Raw genomic sequence first — 19574 nt, 5'->3', positions numbered from 1 at the left:
TCATTTGTGCTAAAGGTAACCTTACGTAAAGACATGTGTAGAAAGCTACCATGATCTCAGTAATTGGTTATCTTGGACGCCTATAAGCTCACCTAATTAGCATAAAGGAATGGTTACGTACAGACATACGCATTATAGCTATGGCCTCGAGTAGCCTGTTATTTTTTAGCTTAACCAAAAACAATAATTTGTTCTTGTTGTTGTATTTAATGTATTCCTTCTTTGCTGTCTGTATGTAGAAATGTATTTTTTAGGAAGGAGCAAACGATTATGTATTCAAGCAGCCAAGATGAACTTATGAAGGTCACAACTTTTGCAACTGAAGAATATAAAAAAGAAAAGGAGGAGATGTGGGAATAAATTGACTGTACATGTCTGTGGGTTTTAGCTAAACATAACAGGAGATGTGGTTTTGGCTAGGAGGAACTGTTGCTCTTGGCTAGGAGGAACTGTGATTCTTTGTATGGTGATAAACAACTCCTTATATATACCATTATATGTAACCAATCATTTTTGAGTGCTTAAAGCTTCCTGTCATATTCTAATAAAAGAGAGTGTCGGGCATAGCCGAGGCTACTCATCCCGAGGACATCCTTGTGTCCGTGTCTTTCATGGGTAGCCGGGAAAATCCACAGCTCATAGTATCTGAGACCCCGTGGAAGGGGGCAAATTGCTTTATCCAATGAAATGAGAGGACTTATTAAGGAAAGCAATATCTCACCATGTTGTTCTTCTTCCACGTATTAGACAACATAGAAAGATAGAAAAGTGATGGCAGAAAAGACCTCGTGGTCCATTGAGTCTGATCTTTGAGGGTTTTTTTAAATTTGTTAAATTTTGGGGTTTATCTCAAGCATGATTAAGTAAAAGTCATTCCCAAGAATGTGCCCCAATCTGTCTTTTCATACTGTCTGTATTTGCAGTTCTGCTATAGAATGTTAAATACTAGGAGTTTCTGGGGCAATTTCAGGGTGTTGAAATTACAGGGTGGTTTTTTTTACAGCTATTTCTTCTCTCATGCAATTGTGATCAAAATAAAGAAAATGTTAAGAATAATATTATAGCCTAACCGTGACTGGGTTCAAATACTGTGATTAGTCATGACTTGCTGAATAACACACACAAACTAATATGCTACAACTCTTAATATCCAAACCACAACTCTGGGTTTATCTTTTGCACGAAGCTATAGCCAAATAAACCACATTCTGGCTTAGTACCATGTGCTGAGTACCAGGTGTTTTTTTTTTTTTTTAGAAAGTACTCTTCAATATCACCTCCATCACTTCCACTGATATATTTAAAACAATTAAATAAATCAATTAAAAATAATATGCTAAATTTGTATTTCTATAGTGAAGAACATTTAAACTAGAATGTTAACAGCTATTTGGAAGTCTATTAAGTAAAGGTAAAGCTTCCCCTCGCACATACGTGCTAGTCGTTTCTGGCTCTAGGGGGCGGTGCTCATCTCCGTTTCAAAGCCAAGGAGCCAGCGCTCTCCGAAGACGTCTCTGTGGTCATGTGGCCGGCATGACTAAAAACCGAAGGCGCAAGGAACGCTATTACTTTCCCACCAAAGGTGGTCCCTATTTTTCTACTTGCATTTTTATGTGCTTTCGAACTGCTAGGTTGGCAGAAGCTGGGACAAGGAACAGGAGCTCACTCCGTTACGCGGCGCTACGGATTCGAACCTCCGAACTGCCGACCTTTCTGATCAAACAGCTCAGCCACTTTGGAAGTCTATTATTAACACTTAAAGACAACACACTTCCACAAAAATGCACTGTAAGCTGGAATATATGAGCCTGTTTATCTGTGGGCCTTGGATTTAGACATTTTTTTTCTGGACCTCCCAATGCTGGAATATTTACATCCTCTATCCCTAGAAGAGGCACCACATAATGGAAAGGAGTCAAGCCATACCTATTGGTTTCAGTCATACCTGAAGCACAGGTTTGCCATGCTGTGTATCGCGGCCCTTCTCCGTTCAGCATCAGTTTCAGATGGGCTGCTGAACTGCATCAGAAGTCCATTTCCCCCCAGCAAATCTGGGAGATACTTAAAAAAACACCAGTCAGCACATATTTGTTGAACAAATAGGAGAAGAGATTCAAAACCAAACTTAGAATTAGCGAAGCCACAAAAGCATGCTTAGTGCACGAATTCTAGAAGCTCAGCCATCTTATATTGTATTATGGTGTTCAGCCTGGGTGAACCAAAGGCTACAATTTAAAAAAAAAAAGAGGCAAAAGCTGAAAATGTCATTCAGGACATCTCATTGTTTTCCCCATCATCAGATAGCAGGAAGAATCCTGGGTTAACATGACAGATGAAATTATCTTCTTCATTTAGCTACTAAACATTCTATACCAGGGATGGTGAACACAGGTGCAAATATGCGCATGTGCGGACATGCGAACATGCACAGCAGAGACCCGAAGACTAGGTGGCTGGTGGGAGTCGGGGCCTCTCAACACCAACAGCATGACAAGAGGTAAGATTTTTTTTTTAATAGCAGAGTTGGAAGGGACCTTGGAGGTCTTCTAGTCCAGCCCCCTGCATAGGCAGGAAACCCTATACCGTTTCAGATAAATGGCTATCCAACATCTTCTTAAAGACTTCCAGTGTTGGGGCATTCACAACTTCTGGAGGCAACTTCTGTTCCACTGATTAATTGTTCTAACTGTCAGGAAGTTTCTCCTCAGTTCTAAGTTGCTTCTCTCCTTGATTAGTTTCCACCCATTGCTTCTTGTTCTACCCTCAGGCGCTTTGGAAAATAGGTTGACCCCCCTCTTCTTTGTTGCAACCCCTGAGATATTGGAACACTGCTATCATGTCTCCCCTAGTCCTTCTTTCTCTTAAGCTAAACATACCCAGTTCCTGAAACTGTTCTTCATATGTTTTAGTCTCCAGTCCCCTAATCATCTTTGTTGCTCTTCTCTGCACTCTTTCTAGAGTCTCCACATCTTTTTTACATCGTGGCGACCCAAACTGGATGCAGTATTCCAAGTGTGGCCTTACCAAGGCATTATAAAGTGGTATTAACCCTTCACGTGATCTTGATTCTCTCCCTCTGTTGATGCAGCCTAGGATTGTGTTGGCTTTTTTGGCAGCTGCTGCACACGGCTGGCTCATATTTAAATGGTTGTCCACTAGGACTCCAAGATCCCTTTCACAGTTACTACTATTGAGCAAGGTACCACCTATACTGTACCTGTGCATTTCGTTTTTCTTGCCTAAATGTAGAACCTTACTCTTTGTTGTAATCGTCTGTTTCGTCATTTGAAAGGAAACAGAAGCTCACAAAAGAAATACCCCAGAGATCTGACCTGGGGCGACAGCACGCCAGCAGAGAGGGCTCCGCCTGCCACCTCTGGCACACGTGCTATAGGTTTGCCATCACAGTCCTATACTAACCTGTAGTGCGTTAAACTATAAATTATTGCTTATATTACATAATATGAGATGGACCAATATATCTGAAGGATAGTTAGAAAAATATCATTACCACAAGAAATTTGGAGTCTTCCAAAGAACCCAGCACATTTTTTAAAAAAAAAATTTTTTAACTTGTCTATATTGTGAAAGTGGTATAAGAATATCAAAACAGAACCGAGGATGTAAAAACATTACTCAAGAACTCCAAATTACTTTGTGTCAGGATAATACATAACATTTCCACTAAGTCTTCCACCTTCAAGAAAGAAATATGCAGGGAGTCCTCGACTTACAACCCCAATTGAGCCGTACATTTCTGTGGTTAAGTGAAACATTTGTTTAATGAGTTTTGCCCCAAAGCTTTCTTACCGCAGATGTTAAGTGAATCGCTGCACTTGATAAGTTAGCAACCCAGTTGTTAAGTGAATCTGACTTCCCCATTGACTTTGCTGGCCAGAAGGTTGCAAAAGGTGATCACATGACCTTTGGACACCGCAATGGTCATAAGTAGGAACCAATTGCCAAGGATCTGAATTTTGATCACACGATCACGGTGGTGCTATGGAGGTTGTAACTATGAAAAATGGCTGTGTGTCACTTTTTTCATTGTCACTGTTACTTTGCACGGTCACTAAATGAACTGTTGTAAGTCAAGGACTACCTGTGCCAGAACCTAAAAAGTTTGATTAGCCCTTCTGCTTGGAGCTATTGGGAAGATAGAGTGCAGAGAAGAGGAACAAAGAGGATTAGGGGACTGGAGACTAAAACATATGAAGAACGGTTGCAGGAACTGGGTATGTTTAGCTTAAGAGAAAGAAGGACTAGGGGAGACATGATAGCAGTGTTCCAATATCTCAGAGGTTGCCACAAAGAAGAGGAGTCAAACTATTTTCCAAGGCACCTGAGGGTAGAACAAGAAGCAATGGGTGGAAACTAATCATGGAGAGAAGCAACTTAGAACTAAGGAGAAATTTCCTGACAGTTAGAACAATTAATCAGTGGAACAACTTGCTTCCAGAAGTTGTAAATGCTCCAACACTGGACGTTTTTAAGATGATGTTGGATAACTATTTGTCTGAAGTGATGTAGGGTTTCCTGCCTAAGCAGGGGGTTGGACTAGAAAACCTCCAAGGTCCCTTCCAACTCTGTTATTCTAAATTCTAAAGATCCATAAGGATCCAAAGGGATGGACTGAATTATGAACCTTATTTGTTTTTGGTTCTACTATTCAGATGGCAATTCTCAGCAACAAGTATTGACATTTCCTTCTAATCTCTAACTCAGAGGTCTTCAAACTTGGCAACTTTAAGACTTGTGGACTTCAACTCTGGGAGTTGAAGTCCACAAGTCTTAAAGTTGCCAAGTTTGGGGACCCCTGCTCTAACTCCTCTGCCTAGAATTCCTCTGCGCTAGGCAAATAGAAAAAGTTTCCAAGCAAGATATTCAAAATTATGTTTCAATCCACCTTTTGGCACTTGTGTCCATTGTTGTAGACAGAGGCTGCCAATGCTTGCAGAATTTCAACATGCGTCCAGGTGCTGCATTTTCTCATAGCAGAGATGAAATAAGGCATCAGACAATTCAGGCTCTCTTCATCAAGTGCAACCTGCAATTGCAGAAAGAAAAATGAAATTAGTATAATCTTGAATTGGGGAATTCAGGATAATACCTTATTAGGTCAAGCAGTAAATCAGTTTCATCAACCAATGTCTCCTGTCTTTCAAAAATGGCATCCGGGAGCAGAAGAAAGTAACAGCTAATAAATCCACTAGCTGTCTCATCTGCATACGGAGAAGAGAAAAAAAGTGTGCTACATTTATAGTAACTGTATCATTTTTATAATGGCAGAATAAGTCAATGAAAACAATTATGAGAATTTGAAACAGTATTGGTGTTAGTTGCGAAGTCGTGTCCGACCCATTGCGACCCCATGGACAATACTCCTCCAGGCCTTCCTGTCCTCTACCATCCTCTGGAATCCATTTAAGCTCACGCCTTCTGTTTCGGTGACTCCATCCAGCCACCCCATTCTCTGCCGTCCCCTTCTTCTTTTGCCCTAAATTGTTCCCAGTATTAGGCTCTTCTCCAGTGAGTCCTTCCTTCTCATGCGGTGGCCAAAGGATTTAAGTTTCATCTTCAGGATCTGGCCTTCTAAACAGCAGTCACGGTTGATCTCCTCTAGGACTGACCGGTTGGATCGCCTTGCAGTCCAGGGGACACGCAGGAGTCTTCTCCAGCACCAGAGTTTAAAGGCCTCCATTCTTTGGCGCTCAGCCTTTCTTATGGTCCAACTTTCACAGCCATTCATTGCAACTGGGAAAACCAGAGCCTTGACTAGACACACTTTTGTTGGCAGGGTGATGTCTCTGCTTTTTAGTATGCTGTCTAGATTTGCCATAGCTTTCTTCCCCAGGAGCACACGTCTTTTAATTTCTTGGCTGCAGTCCCCATCTGCAGTGATCTTGGAGCCCAGGAAAATAAAATCTGTCACTACCTCTATTTCTTCCCCATCTATTTGCCTGGAATTGAGAAAATGTGATCCACTGGAGAAGAAAATGGCAACCCACTCCAGTATCTTTGCCATGAAAACCCCATGGACAGTATAGTTGAAACCGTAGCTGACTTAAAATTAGATGCTTCACCAGAATATGGCAAAAAATACAGTTTTCTCACCTGGAATCTGTTGAGCAGCTGGTGAATTAATTGGCACACTTTATTGACAAGATGTTCTTGATTAAGTTGGACTAGTTTACAAGCTTGGACAATTAGTTCACAAATGTCCTGTCATATAAAAGAAGACAAAAAAAGGGTGTATTAGTTACTCTTAATACCCTGAAAGACACAGAGATGAAATTGAATTGACAATACAGATAATCCTCAACTTATAACAGTTCATTTAGTTACTGTTCAAAATTATAACTGCACTGAAAAAAGTGACTCATGACCATTTTTCACTATTATTACCATTTCAGCATCTCCTATGGTCACATGATCAAAATTAAGACGCTTGGCAGCTGGCTCATATTTATGAAGGTTGCATTGTCCCGGGGTGATGTGATCCTTTTTTGCGACATTCTGGCAAGCAAAGTCAATGGGGAAGCCAGATTCATTTAACCATGTTACTAACTTAACAAGTGCAGTGATTCACTTAACAACTGTGCCAAGAAAGGTCATAAAATGGAGCAAAACTCACTTAACAACTGTCTTGCATAACATAGAAATTTTGGCTCAATTATGGCCCGACACACGAGGGAGGACACACTCTGGACCTTGTTTTTGTCTCTGGCCAGTGGCTGAGTGATCTGGGAGGAGGGGACTTAACCATCACTCCCCTGTCATGGTCAGATCACTCACTCCTCCGTCTTGACTTCCCTGGTGCTACCTCCCGCTGCGGGGAGGCGGAACCGGAAAGTTCCAGATGGTTCCGCCCCAGGCGCCTGATGGAACCTGATAGGTTCCAGACGGAGCTTGGGCCACCTCCTGTAACCTTGACCCGCCCCCGGGTAGAGGACCTGGTAGTTGCGTGGAATAATGCAACTACCGGGGCCTTGAACCGGGTGGCGCCTTTGCGGCCTCTCCGGCGGCAACGATCCACCCTAGCCCCTTGGTTTACCGAGGAGCTAAGGGTGATGAAGTGCCGCAAGAGACGTCTAGAGAGTCGTTGGAGATCCTCTCGCTCCGAATTTGATCGAACACAGGCACGAGCCCATTTAAGGACGTACCTCGTGGCATTGAGAGTGGCCAACGCCAATATTGTGCCACTCTCATTGCATCCGCGGAGAACCGCCCTGCCGCCCTGTTTCGGGTGTCCCGCTCCCTCTTGTTTCAGAGGCCGCGGGAGGCCCCTCTACAGGGCAGAGCAGAGGAATTTGGGAAATATCTGCAGGATAAAATCGCTCAAATTCGGAAGGATTGGGTCCCTGTTAGTGGTCCAATGGAGACGTCTGTGGCAAGTCTTGAGGAATCGACCTGGGAGGAGTTTGACTTGGTTGCCATCGAGGATTTGGACAGATTGCGTGGACGACTGCGACCCACCACATGTTTATTGGACCTGTGCCCCTCCTGGCTTGTACTGGCATCCTGGGAGGTTACACGAGACTGGCTCCTGGGCCTAGTGAATGCTTCGCTGAGCGAGGGGTCTCTCCCGGCCGCCTTGAAAGAGGCGGTGGTGAGACCCTTGCTCAAGAAGCCTTCCCTGGACCCTTTGGAGCTGGCCAATTATCGTCCTGTCTCCAACCTTCCCTTTTTGGCGAAGGTTGTAGAGAGTGTGGTGGCCTACCAGTTTCCACGACATCTGGAGGAAAATGATTATCTAGACCCGCGCCAGTCCGGCTTCCGCCCCGGTCACAGCACGGAGACGGCCTTGGTCGCGTTGGTGGATGATCTCTGGAGGGCCAGAGACAGAGGTTGTTCCTCTATCCTGGTCCTATTAGACCTCTCGGCGGCTTTTGATACCATCGACCATGGTATCCTGCTATGCCGGCTGGAGGGGCTGGGGGTCCGGGGCACCGTTTTGCGGTGGTTCGGCTCCTACCTTTCTGACCGGACGCAGCGTGTGTTGGCAGGAGAAGAGAGGTCGACCCTACGCCCCCTTACTTGTGGGGTGCCACAGGGGTCGGTCCTCTCGCCACTCCTCTTCAACACATATATGAAGCCGCTGGGTGAGATCATCCATGGTTTCGGGGTGGGATACCATCTGTACGCTGATGATACTCAGCTGTAGTTTTCCACCCCGAACCACCCCAACGAGGCCATCGAAGTGATGTCCCGGTGTGTGGAAGCCGTACGGATCTGGATGGATGACAACCGACTCAAGCTCAACCCCTCCAAGACGGAGTGGCTGTGGGTACCAGCTCCCCGGTTCAGCCAATTAATCCCATCATTGGCCATTGGGGGCATTCAACTTGCCCCCGTGGAGCGGGCGCGCAATTTGGGCGTCCTCCTGGATGCCCGGCTGTCCATGGATGACCATGTGACAGCCGTGGCAAGGGGGGCGTTCCACCAGGTTCGCCTGGTGCGTCAATTGCGCCCCCTACTGGACCGGGACGCCTTACGCACAGTCACTCATGCGCTGGTGACGTCTCGCTTGGACTACTGTAACGCTCTCTACATGGGGCTTCCCTTGAAATGCACCCGGAGGCTACAGTTGGTCCAGAACGCAGCCGCGCGGGTAATTATGGGGAGTACTAGGTACTCCCATGTGACACCGTTCCTGCGCGAGCTGCACTGGCTTCCTGTGGTCTATCGGGTGCGTTTCAAGGTTTTGATAATAATCTTTAAAGCGCTCCATGGCTCAGGACCTAGTTACTTGCGGGATCGTATTCTGCCCCATACATCCCTGCGACCAATCCGCTCGCACAGAGAGGGCCTCCTCCAGGTGCCGTCCACAAGACAGTGTCGGGGGGCGGCGCCTAGGAGTAGAGCCTTCTCTGTGGCGGGCCCAGCCCTCTGGAATGACCTCCCTCTGGATATTAGGAATACCTCTGACCTCCGCTCCTTTCGTATTAAGCTTAAGACCCACCTATTCCAAGCAGCTGGCCTGGCTCAACTTTGATCTAACCATATCGCTCCTGACGGGCTTTTACTGGGTATTTTAATTATATTTAATTTAATTATCTAGGGGTTTTTAAAGACTGTATTTTAATTGTTTTATTTATCAGCCGACCTCCTCCTTGTGTATGTCTCGGTATATGTCTCTGTTATATGTTTGTTTTGTCCATATTTTTTTCATATGTTTCATTGTACGCCGCCCCGAGTCCTTCGGGAGAGGGTGCGGCTAAGAAATAAATATTTATTATTATTATTATTATTATTATGGTCATAAGTCGAGGACTGCCTGTATCTTTCAATCCAACCGATCTTATAGCTTTGTTGTTGCGAGGTTGAAATTGGTAAAAAAAAAAAAAAGAATACTGTAGGTAGTCGTCGACTTACAAGTTCATTTAGTGACAGTTCAAAGTTACGGCAGCACTGAAAAAGAGACTTATGACTGTTTTTCAATTATGACCTTTGCAGCATCCCTGTAGTTGCATGATCAAAATTTAGTTCCTTGGCAACTGACTCATATTTATGACGGTTGTAGTGTCCCGGGGGTCATGTGATTCCTTTTTGCGACCTTCTAACAAGCAAAGTCAATGGGGAAGCCAGATTCACTTAACAACCCTGTTACTCACTGAACTGCAGTGACTCAATTAACTGTCTGGCCTAGCAACAGAAATTTTGGGCTCCGTTATGGTCATAAGTCGAGGACTACAAGTATCTCTCAAACTAACTTATCTTATAGATTTGTTGCTGTGAAGTTAAAAATGGGGGGGAAATAGAATTAAAAAAGAATATTACAGAACGGATGGAATGAGAAAAAGGGAGTCAATCTAGCCCTGCCTGTGGATGATCCTGGGTAGGGGTCTCCAACCGTGGTCCCTTTAAGACTGTGGACTTCAACTCCCAGAATTCCTCAGCCAGCAAAGCTGGCTGAGGAATTCTGGGAGGTGAAGTCCACAAGTCTTAAAGGGACCACGATTGGAGACCCCTGATCCTGGGGACCCACCCTTGCTTGGAGTCTATTTCCTCCACCCCATCAAGCTCCCCCGCCGCTCCTCGGCCTTCTCCGGATACTCACTTCCGGCTTCGGTCCCCACGGCGCCGCTCCTCCCGGGCCGCAGGTCTCGGACATGAGCTCGTCGAAGAGCAGGTGGAGCTCGGGGCGGCGGTGGCTGACGTTCTCCCCTCCCGGGGCCTGGCTGGGATCGGGGGCGAGCCTCAGAGCCTTCAGGCGCGCCAGGTAGGGTTGCAAGCAGAGCCCGGATTCGATCCATGCCGGGTTCGGTTCTGCTGCCGCTGAGTCTCCTCCAGCCATGCAGGCCTCAGCCGCCATTTTTTCCAGCTCGTGTATCAGTTGCTAGGGCAACTAGGCCGAGAAGGGACGCCCAGGCCTAGCTTCCGGATGAAAGCCAGTATGGAGTGTATTGGAGGCCGGAACTCTATGGTTGAAGCCACTTCCGGGTAACTCTGTGGAGCGCCCCTATAGGCGGCGATCTGCTGGTACAGGGTCTCCTGCTTGGGGTTGGACTACTAGATTCAGAAGATCTCCAAGGTCCCTTCCTGCTCTATTCTGACAACAATACATATTTTGATAGCAGTCTAGCATTCCATAAGGATGCCATATGAGATGTGACTTGAGCTTTAGAAAATGCCAAAGTTACATCTAGCAGCACATACCAAGATGGCTGTAGAGGCCAGTGGCTGATAACTAATAGAGTAGGTTATACCTACTGTTTTCCACTTCGTTCTACACCTGCTACAATAGATGAAAGAGGCAGGAGCTGTGCCACTCCTGACCATCCCACAGTTGCCATTGACATGCCACATATCACACAGAGCTTGAGTCTGAAGAAGATGGAAGGTCCATAAATGTCAGATCAGCACATTTTGGCAAACTCTGCTGCTGGTTAGGGTTGAGAGGAAGGGATGTCATGAAAGACAAGTCAATCAATCAATCAATCAATCAATCAATCAGAATTGAGCTGGAAGGTACCTTGGAGGTCTTCTAGTCCACCCCCCTGCTCAAGCAGGAGATCGTATATTATACCTTCCTTTCCTTCAAAACCATTCTTTCCTTCAAGAATGCTTAGGTTGACATCTTCAGGCTCCATTGGAGGACATGCCATTAGCTTTAAAACAATGCAAACAAACGCAGCAGGCAATCTTGCAATGCGACTAAGAAATTGATGATCATGCTACTATACTCTATCGCGTTCCACTCCATTCTACGCCTGCTGACATAGCGAACACTTCCCATTCTGACATCTCTGACATCTGTACCACAAGCCCATTTTGTTCACGGTAATGATGAAAATATTCAGGGAAGTTAAGGTAAATCCTCCTTTGGGAAAGCCCTCAATCCATTCAGAAGGCATTCTTAGCTGAAATGCTGTATCAAGTATTTGACAGGTCAAGGAACAGAAAACAGAACTAATCTGTTCTCTTTTCCCCCAGAGGACAATGAGTGGAATTCTGTAAGAAAACAGGTTTCAGCTCAACGTTAGGAAAATAGCTTTCCAATGGATGGTGAAACAGCAATAGGGATGTAATTAGCCTCTGAGGTGTGTAGATCTTGTTATTGTGGTTTGTTTACAAGACAGCCAGTTAGGTGTAGTGATTAATGCTTCTGGCTAGAAACTGGGCGATGTGAGTTCTAGTCCTGCCTTAGACACAAAGCCAAGCTGGGTGACCTTGGGCCAGTCCCTCTCTCTCAGCCCTAGTGTAGGAAGTTAAAACCCACCCCTCTCCTAGAAAAATGAAATATCTTGGGAAATATTGAAAAGGCAGAATATTATATTTCCCAGAATAAGAAATGGAAACAGGCAGGAAACAGACTCACTCTTAATAGACCCCACCTTTGTCAATGGGCCATCAAAAGGTCTGCGTCAGTCTATTCTACATAACAAAGATCTCCCTCTTCAGCTCCAGGGTGATGGGATTAATGCATGATAGTATTAGCCCTTTACCCATCTCACCACATGGCATCTGGGAACTCAACCAACCTGGACTCAAAGCACAGCATAGAGAGTTGCCCCTGCATGGCCCCATAGGAGTCTGGCAACCAATCAGAATACAAGATCAAGATCAAAGCTCAGAGAGGGCATAAAACCAGGCAGTTTCAGCATCTCAGTCTCTTTGTCTTCTTCACCCAACATCTGGAAGCAGGTGATTCCTCCTTTCCTGTTCAGGATCTCAAGCCATGTGATCCTGTCCACCATTAGACCATTTTTCCAAGCAGCCTCCATGTCTCCAGTGTCTTTCCCCCCACTTGGAGCTGAATCCAGAAGGACATTTCTTCCAACACTAGCAAGAAGGTTAGAATGGAATGGGGTGGGGTGGGGTGGAGTAGAATAGAATACAATACAATACAATGGAATAGAATAGAGTACAATACAATGGAATGCAATACAATACAATGGAATGCAATACAATACAATGGAATATAATACAATACAATGGAATACAATACAATACAATGGAATACAATACAATACAATGGAATACAATACAATGGAATAGAATAGAGTACAATACAATGGAATGTAATACAATACAATGGGATACAATACAATACAATGGTATACAATACAATACAATGGAATACAATACAATACAATGGAATAGAATAGAGTACAATACAATGGAATGCAATACAATACAATGGGATACAATACAATGGGATACAACACAATACAATGGAATACAATACAATACAATGGGATACAATACAATACAATGGAATACAGTACAATACAATGGAATAGAATAGAGTACAATACAATGGAATGCAATACAATGGGATACAATACAATACAATGGAATAGAATAGAGTACAATACAATGGAATGCAATACAATACAATGGGATACAACACAATACAATGGAATACAATACAATACAATGGGATACAATACAATACAATGGAATACAGTACAATACAATGGAATAGAATAGAGTACAATACAATGGAATGCAATACAATACAATGGGATACAATACAATGGAATACAATACAATGGAATAGAATAGAGTACAATACAATGGAATGCAATACAATACAATGGAATGCAATACAATACAATGGAATACAATACAATACAATACAATACCATGGGATACAATACACAATGGGATACAATACAAAGGTAGGGTAGGGTAGAATATTTGTGATGTTTGCAGTATCCTGAGATCATGTGATCCACTTTTATGACCTTCGAACAAACAAAGTCAATGGGGAAGCCAGATTTGCTTAACCGCAGTGTTACTAACTTAAAAACTAAACTTGAAAGCTGTGGCAAGAAAGGTCATAAAATAGGGCCAATAATCTCAATTGTCTTGCTTAGCAACAGAAATGCTGGGGTGAATTGTGGTCATAAGTTGATAGCTACCTGTACAGAGGAGGAGGAAAATTATAGCGTGACTGTGGCCCAGTGGTGGGTTCCGGATCCCGGTGCAACCGGTATGGCGCAACGGGGCCTGGTGTCCCCCACATGCACGTGTGCAGTGCGCGCATGCATCCTTACCTCCTGTGACGCTCTGCGACGCCTCTGCAACACTCTAGCTGCTCGGCAGAGAGGCGCTGTAAGCTCCATGCGCGTGCATGGAAGCGCCGAAGAGCTCAAATACAGGTAAGGAGCTCGAGCGGGCGGGTGGGCCCTCCGGAGCACCATACCAGAACAGTACCCGGTGCTCCTGGCGGGCACTGGTACTCCCGTACTGAGGGGTAGCGCCCGCAACCCACCACTGCTGTGGCCCTATTTGAAAACAGGGGAAACAATTCAAGACATATATAAATTCTTCTTAAGCTCTTCTCAATTAGAGTTAGTGTGGGAACTTAGCCCCCACCCCTCTCGTAGGAAAATGAAATATTTTAGGAAATATTAAAAGGGCAGAATATTTTTTCCTAAAAAGGAGGCAGAAACTCAGCCCCCCTCTCCCCCACCTTTGTCCATGGGCCATTAAGGCCTGAGCCAGTCTATTCTACATAACAAAGATCTACCTCCTTCCGGCAGAGCCATAGTAGGAATCCCAAAGCCCTTTTATTACATCATCACCCAGCAAGAGTCAACCAGGCTTGGGACTCAGGACAGCCTACAGCAGGGGTGTCCAAACTTGGGAACTTTAAGACTTGTGGACTTCAACTTCCAGAATTCCCCAGCCAGCATGGCTGGCTGGGGAATTCTGGGAGTTGAAGTCCACAAGTCTTAAAGTTCCCAAGTTTGGACACCCCTGGCCTACAGAGTTGTCCCTGCATGGCCCTATGGGAGTCTGACTACCAATTAGAATACAAGCTCAAGCCCAGAAGAAGGTATAAATCTCTCTCTTCCTCTCTCTCCCATGTGCCTTTTTTGCCCATGTGATCCTATCCACCATTAAAACCATCTTTCCAAGAAACTTCCATGAATCCAGTGTCTTTTCCCCCACTTGGAACCGAACCCAGAAGGACGTTTCTTCCAACATTAGGAAAGACGAATAGAAAAATGCTTCATTCCGCTGCTGCATTAAAAGTCTACCCAGCTGTAACATCACATCTAAGAAAAAGACGATGTTTACTTTAAGCAAAAGAAAAAAAAAGAATGATCCCTAATAGTATATTGTGGAGGCAAAATCGCAGCTTTTAGGCAAATAAATAGTTGGAAATCGGTTTTAAATGTGTGTGGCATTTTGCCTGCTCTAGCATTAAGTCTTATTGTCTAATGTCTGTATCTAATCTGCTGGGGGAATGTAAGGAGTTCTTTAGGAGGTGATCATGATAAAGGATTTAATGTGGAAAAGACCATCTTTAAGGCCAAACAGATATAGAATGGAGCCAATGCTGAAATTCAGATTGAAATTTGCAATGTTGCTTCTTATTTCTCGAAAGGAGACAGGTATATTGTAGATTTCCACATTTAAATGTGTATGACCTAGGGCCGTGATGGCAAACCTATGGCATGCCATGTCTGAGGGCATGCGAGATGTTGCCCTGTCAGATTTACGGCCTTGATTTTCGGCCGTTTTTCACCATTCCTAAACTTCCGGTTTGCGTTTTGGACTGTTTTTCACCTCTCCTACGAAGCCTCTGGAGCCTGGGTAGGGCAAAAAAAACCTACCAGGCTCACCAGAAGTCGGAAAACAGGCCGTTTCTGGCCTCCGGGGGGACAGGGGAGGCCGTTTTCGCCCTCCCCAGACTCCAAGAAAGCAGTGCGCGCATGGGTGGGGCAGCAGGGGGGGGGAATCACGCAAGTATGCACAAGGGGCATGGCATGGGGGGGCAATAAATTATGGGGGTGGGCACGCAAGCTTTTGGCATCCGAGGTGATAAAGGTTTGCCACGACTGACATAGCGGTAGTTTATGACACAGCAGTTCATATACCGTAGTGACCGTTCAAAGTTATAACTGCACTGAAAAAAGTGAGTTATTATTGTTTTTCACAGTTACGACCCTTTCAGTATTCCCATGGTCACTTGGTCATATTTAGGGTGCAGTGACGTGCAGTCAGGTGAGGCAGGTGAGGCACAGCCTCACCACTCTCATCATGAAAAAAAAAAGTAAAAGGAAAAAGCTGAGCTAGTTGCTGCCTCACCGTGGATGACTCTGCTTAACCTCACTGGTGCTCTCCCTCCCCAAGTGTAGTGACTTCCTCCCCAGGCCCACATTCATTTCTCTCTCACACACACACAGCTGGATAAAACTATATAAAAATCTAGCCCAGCTTCACTGATTACAAGTTTGAAAAGGCAACGTGGCTCCACCTGCAATCAACTCTGCTTAACCTCACTGGTGCTCTCCCTCCCCAAGTGTAGTGACTTCCTCCCCAGGCCCCCATTCATTTCTCTCTCACACACACACAGCTAGATAAAACTATATAAAAATCTAGCCCAGCTTCACTGATTACAAGTTTGAAAAGGCAACGTGGCTCCGCCTGCAATCAAACTACACTTGGGGAGGGAGAGCACAAGCAAGCACTGAGGAGACCACAGGAGGAGGCAGGAAGCCAGGCAACGAGCCATGCTGTAGTACACACACTTCCCCCCAGCCTCTTTCTTTTGGAAGGCTCGGCTCCCCTCCGGCTTCTCTGCCTCTCCTCTCACCCCAGCCTGCCAGCAGGAGGTGGTGGGTGGGCTTTATTGTGTTCCAGGCATTTCCCACCCAGACAGCAGGCTGCATTTGCAATGGTAGAGGTGTTTGGGAAAGGCAGCAGGGGAATGGGGGGGGGGGATGGCAGAGGAGCTGCTTTCAAGCCACTGGAAAAGATATCCAATCCAACTTTTGTGTGTGTGGAGGGGTTTGTTTGAGAGTGAGTGAGAGAGGGAAGGGGTAGGAGAGATAGTCCAATCCAACTTGTGTGTGTGTGTGTGTGTGTGTGTGTTTGAGAGAGGGGGAGGAAGGGAGAGAGGGAGGAAGGAGGGGAAGGAGAAGAAAAAGAAAAACAAAGAAGGAGCAAAGGAGAAAAACAAATGCTGTCGCTTTAAATTGGAACTGAGCATGCCTGGCTGTGGAATTCTGGGAGTTGAAGTCCACAAGTCTAAAAATATTTGAAACCCAGCACTGTGTCAGTGCCTCACCAGTCATAAACCTCACCGCACGTCACTGTTAGGGTGGTTGGGGTGCTCTGGGGTCATGAAATCCCACTGTAGGAAGCAAGCGCCCATCCCTCTCCTAGAAAAATGAGATATTTTAGGAGATATTAAAAGGGCAGAATATTTCCCAGATGGCTATCAAAACGAACAAAAACAAAGGGAGATTTGTTTCCCCCTTTGCATTTAAGCATGCATGAAGGGACAGGAAAGGAGAAGGGGAAAGCGGAAAGACAAAGAAGGAAAGATGGGAAAAGAGGCAGGAAGGAAAAATAAGGAAAGAGGGGAAGGAAGAAGAAAGGAGAAGGAAGAGGGAAGGAAAAAGAGGAAAAAGGAAAGAAAAGGAAAGGAAAGGAAAGGAAGATTATAATGAGAGAGAGGGAGGGTCTCAGGGAAATCCTGCCTTAGCATTTGACCCCCACAGGACACCCCAGACACCAGTCCCATGTCATGCCCATCATGGCCACACCCTCCCAGCCCTCCGAAGTCAAACACAACCCTGATTTGGCCTTCAATGAAATCAACTTTGACACTCCTGACTTAAGATGATTGGATACAACTGTGATGGCGAACCTATGGCACGCATGCCACAGGTGGCACATGGAGCCATTTGTTCGGGCACGCGGGCATTGTCCTGTCAGCTCCAGCGCACACATGCGCGCTGGCCAGCTGACTTCGGCCTTCTTTTAGGGCTGTTTTTCACCCTCTGGAGGCTTCCTTGAAGCCTCCGGAGCATGAAAAACTGGCCCTACAGGCAAACCTAGAAATTTGGGAATGAACTTCCGGTTTGCTCATAGGGCCACTTCCGGGAAGCTCCTGAAGCCTCTGGAGGGCCTCTGGGAGGGGGGGAGCAGGGGAGTTTGTTTTCGCCCTCCCCAGGCTCCTAGAAAGCCTCTGGAGCCTGGGGAGGGCGAAAAAAGTGCGGCAAATGCGGGGGAAGGGTCACGCAAGCATGCACGCAACGGTTGTGCGCAAAGCATTATGAGTATGGGCACGCCCACGCATGACCCCCCCCCTGCGCTCCCCCCCCCCCCACTTTCGGCACGCGATCCAAAAAAGGTTAGCCTTCACTAGGGATACAAGGTGGAAGAATGCAGATTCTGACTGAAGTGCCGGGGAGTAGGAATCATATTGGTCCATGATGGCAAACCGGTGGCACCAGCCGTCATCTCAGCTTCATTCTTTCGTGCCTGCGTGCGCGGCTCCTGCCAGCAAGCTGATTTTGGGGTCTCTGCCCTGCATGCGTGGGGGGCAGAGCGCATTGCGGGAGACTTCCTCTTCTATTCCTGCAGATGTAGAGCCCGCTTTTCGGATCATTGAACGCTACTTTGCATGGTCAGCTGCGTCTCTGCGGCACAGGCCTGAAGCTTGCATATCTTTGTTGATGTGTCTTGCCACCTCTGTTTCGGATGCCCGCGAGGTCGCCAGCCGCTGACTTCTACTTGGTAGGCAGTCTTAGCCACAGTGGAAGGTGAGCTGCTCTCTGGACATGTCCACACCAGCGGAGTCGTCCTTCTCTCATCTTGCAGCATCTGACGTGATACTTCTTCCAATGTCCCGGGGTCATGCGATCCCCTTTTGCGACCTACTGGACAAGCAAAGTCGATGGAGGAACCAGAATCCCTTAACAACTGTGATACGAATTTAAGAACTGCAGTGATGCCCTTAAGAAATGTGGCGAGAAAAGTCGTAAAATGGGGCAAAACTGACGTAACCGATTTCACACTTAGCAACAGAAATCTTGGGCTCAATTGTGGTCGTAAGTTGAGGACTTCCTGTACACCTGTTTTCCTATCTTATCAAGAAAAACAGGGGTTTTTTTTCCTAACGGTTCAACATCACTTGGCTGCATTGGCAGATTTTATAAGCGTCTCCCACTCTCAAACACACACACCAGACACACTCACAAGTCTCAATCTGAGCATTTTAGCTGCATATTTCTGGCACCCATGTGGATAAAGAGCCCACACCAATTTCTGCATACTAAAAAACCTGAAATAATCATGGCAATTAGAGATAATTACAGTTATTTTGAAGTAGGGATTCAGGCTGGAATTCAACTAGGCATCAAGGAGAGGGAAGGAGAAGGGGGAAGAGATGGGGTGGGGGAAGGAAGGCAGGAGGAGGGGGATTAAATTTGACGAGGGGAATGGCTGTGTTTCTCATGCAAAAACTGCTCCCTGCTTCCCTTGGCTATGCACATACATTGTGCATAAATCACGCCATGCAAGACAATCGCTTTGGAAGCTAAAGGAAAGTTTCTTCTGCAAAAGCCTTAAGCAGCTCGGAAAATGTTATAGAGCCACACAAAATGCTTCCCACCACCGTTGTTCACAGGAGCCTCCCTTTGCATTGATGTTTAGGCACTGATGATTGCATAGAAACAAGAGTTGGGCAAAGAAACACACCAGACACTTGTCACTCACCACAGCAACTGGCGTGTGTACACATATGTGTACGCAGATTAGGACTCTCAAGACCCACCCAGCTGGGAGCCAAACTAAGGCTAGTTCTGAGGTTTGCTTATTAGGGTCGGAAGCATTTAATAGAACAACCAATTAGATATGAACCAACAGTGTGCGGCAACAGCCGAAAAAGCCAATTAACAGAGGGATACAATCAAGATCAAGTGAGGTACTAATACCACTCTATAAATAAAGCCTTAGTAAGACCACACCTAGAGGGGATGCAGTGGCTAAGACGCTGAGCTTGTCGATCAGAAAGGTCGGCGGTTCGAATCCCTAGCGCTGCGTAACGGAGTGAGCTCCCATGACTTGTCCCAGCTTCTGCCAACTTAGCAGTTTGAAAGCATGTAAAAAATGCAAGTAGAAAAATAGGAACCGCCTTTGGTGGGAAGGTAACAGCGTTCCATGCGCCTTCGGCGTTTAGTTATGCCGGCCACATGACCACGGAGACGTCTTCAGACAGTGCTGGCTCTTTGGCTTTGAAATGGAGATGAGCACTGCCCCCTAGAGTCTGGAATGACTAGCACATATGTGTGAGGGGAACCTTTACCTAAGGCCACACCTAG

At 45.9% G+C, this 19574-nt stretch overlaps 1 protein-coding gene across 2 annotated transcripts in view; it reads right to left on the bottom strand.

Moving 5' to 3' along the window:
* The window catches only part of HEATR6 (HEAT repeat containing 6), a 71135-nt gene extending 60764 nt beyond the window's left edge, over positions 1 to 10371 (bottom strand). The window contains exons 1-4 of one of the 2 annotated variants that reach the window (XM_081945392.1): positions 10061 to 10371; positions 6115 to 6222; positions 4907 to 5047; positions 1946 to 2061 (exon numbers count right to left, since the gene is read on the bottom strand). In XM_081945392.1, the coding sequence (XP_081801518.1) occupies positions 1946 to 2061; positions 4907 to 5047; positions 6115 to 6222; positions 10061 to 10315 (620 nt within the window). In that variant the 5' untranslated portion in view covers positions 10316 to 10371. Of the gene's footprint in view, positions 1 to 1945; positions 2062 to 4906; positions 5048 to 6114; positions 6223 to 10060 lie in introns of those variants that run through there. The other variant, XM_081945393.1, reaches the window with a different exon arrangement.
* Positions 10372 to 19574: the final 9203 nt, after the last annotated feature.

The sequence above is a fragment of the Natrix helvetica genome, assembly GCF_964273705.1.
Source record: "Natrix helvetica genome assembly, chromosome: 2".
Classification (NCBI taxonomy): Eukaryota; Metazoa; Chordata; class Lepidosauria; order Squamata; family Natricidae; genus Natrix; species Natrix helvetica.
The sequence above is the reverse complement of the archived record's forward strand: the minus strand, read 5'-3'. Positions and strand labels throughout refer to the sequence as shown.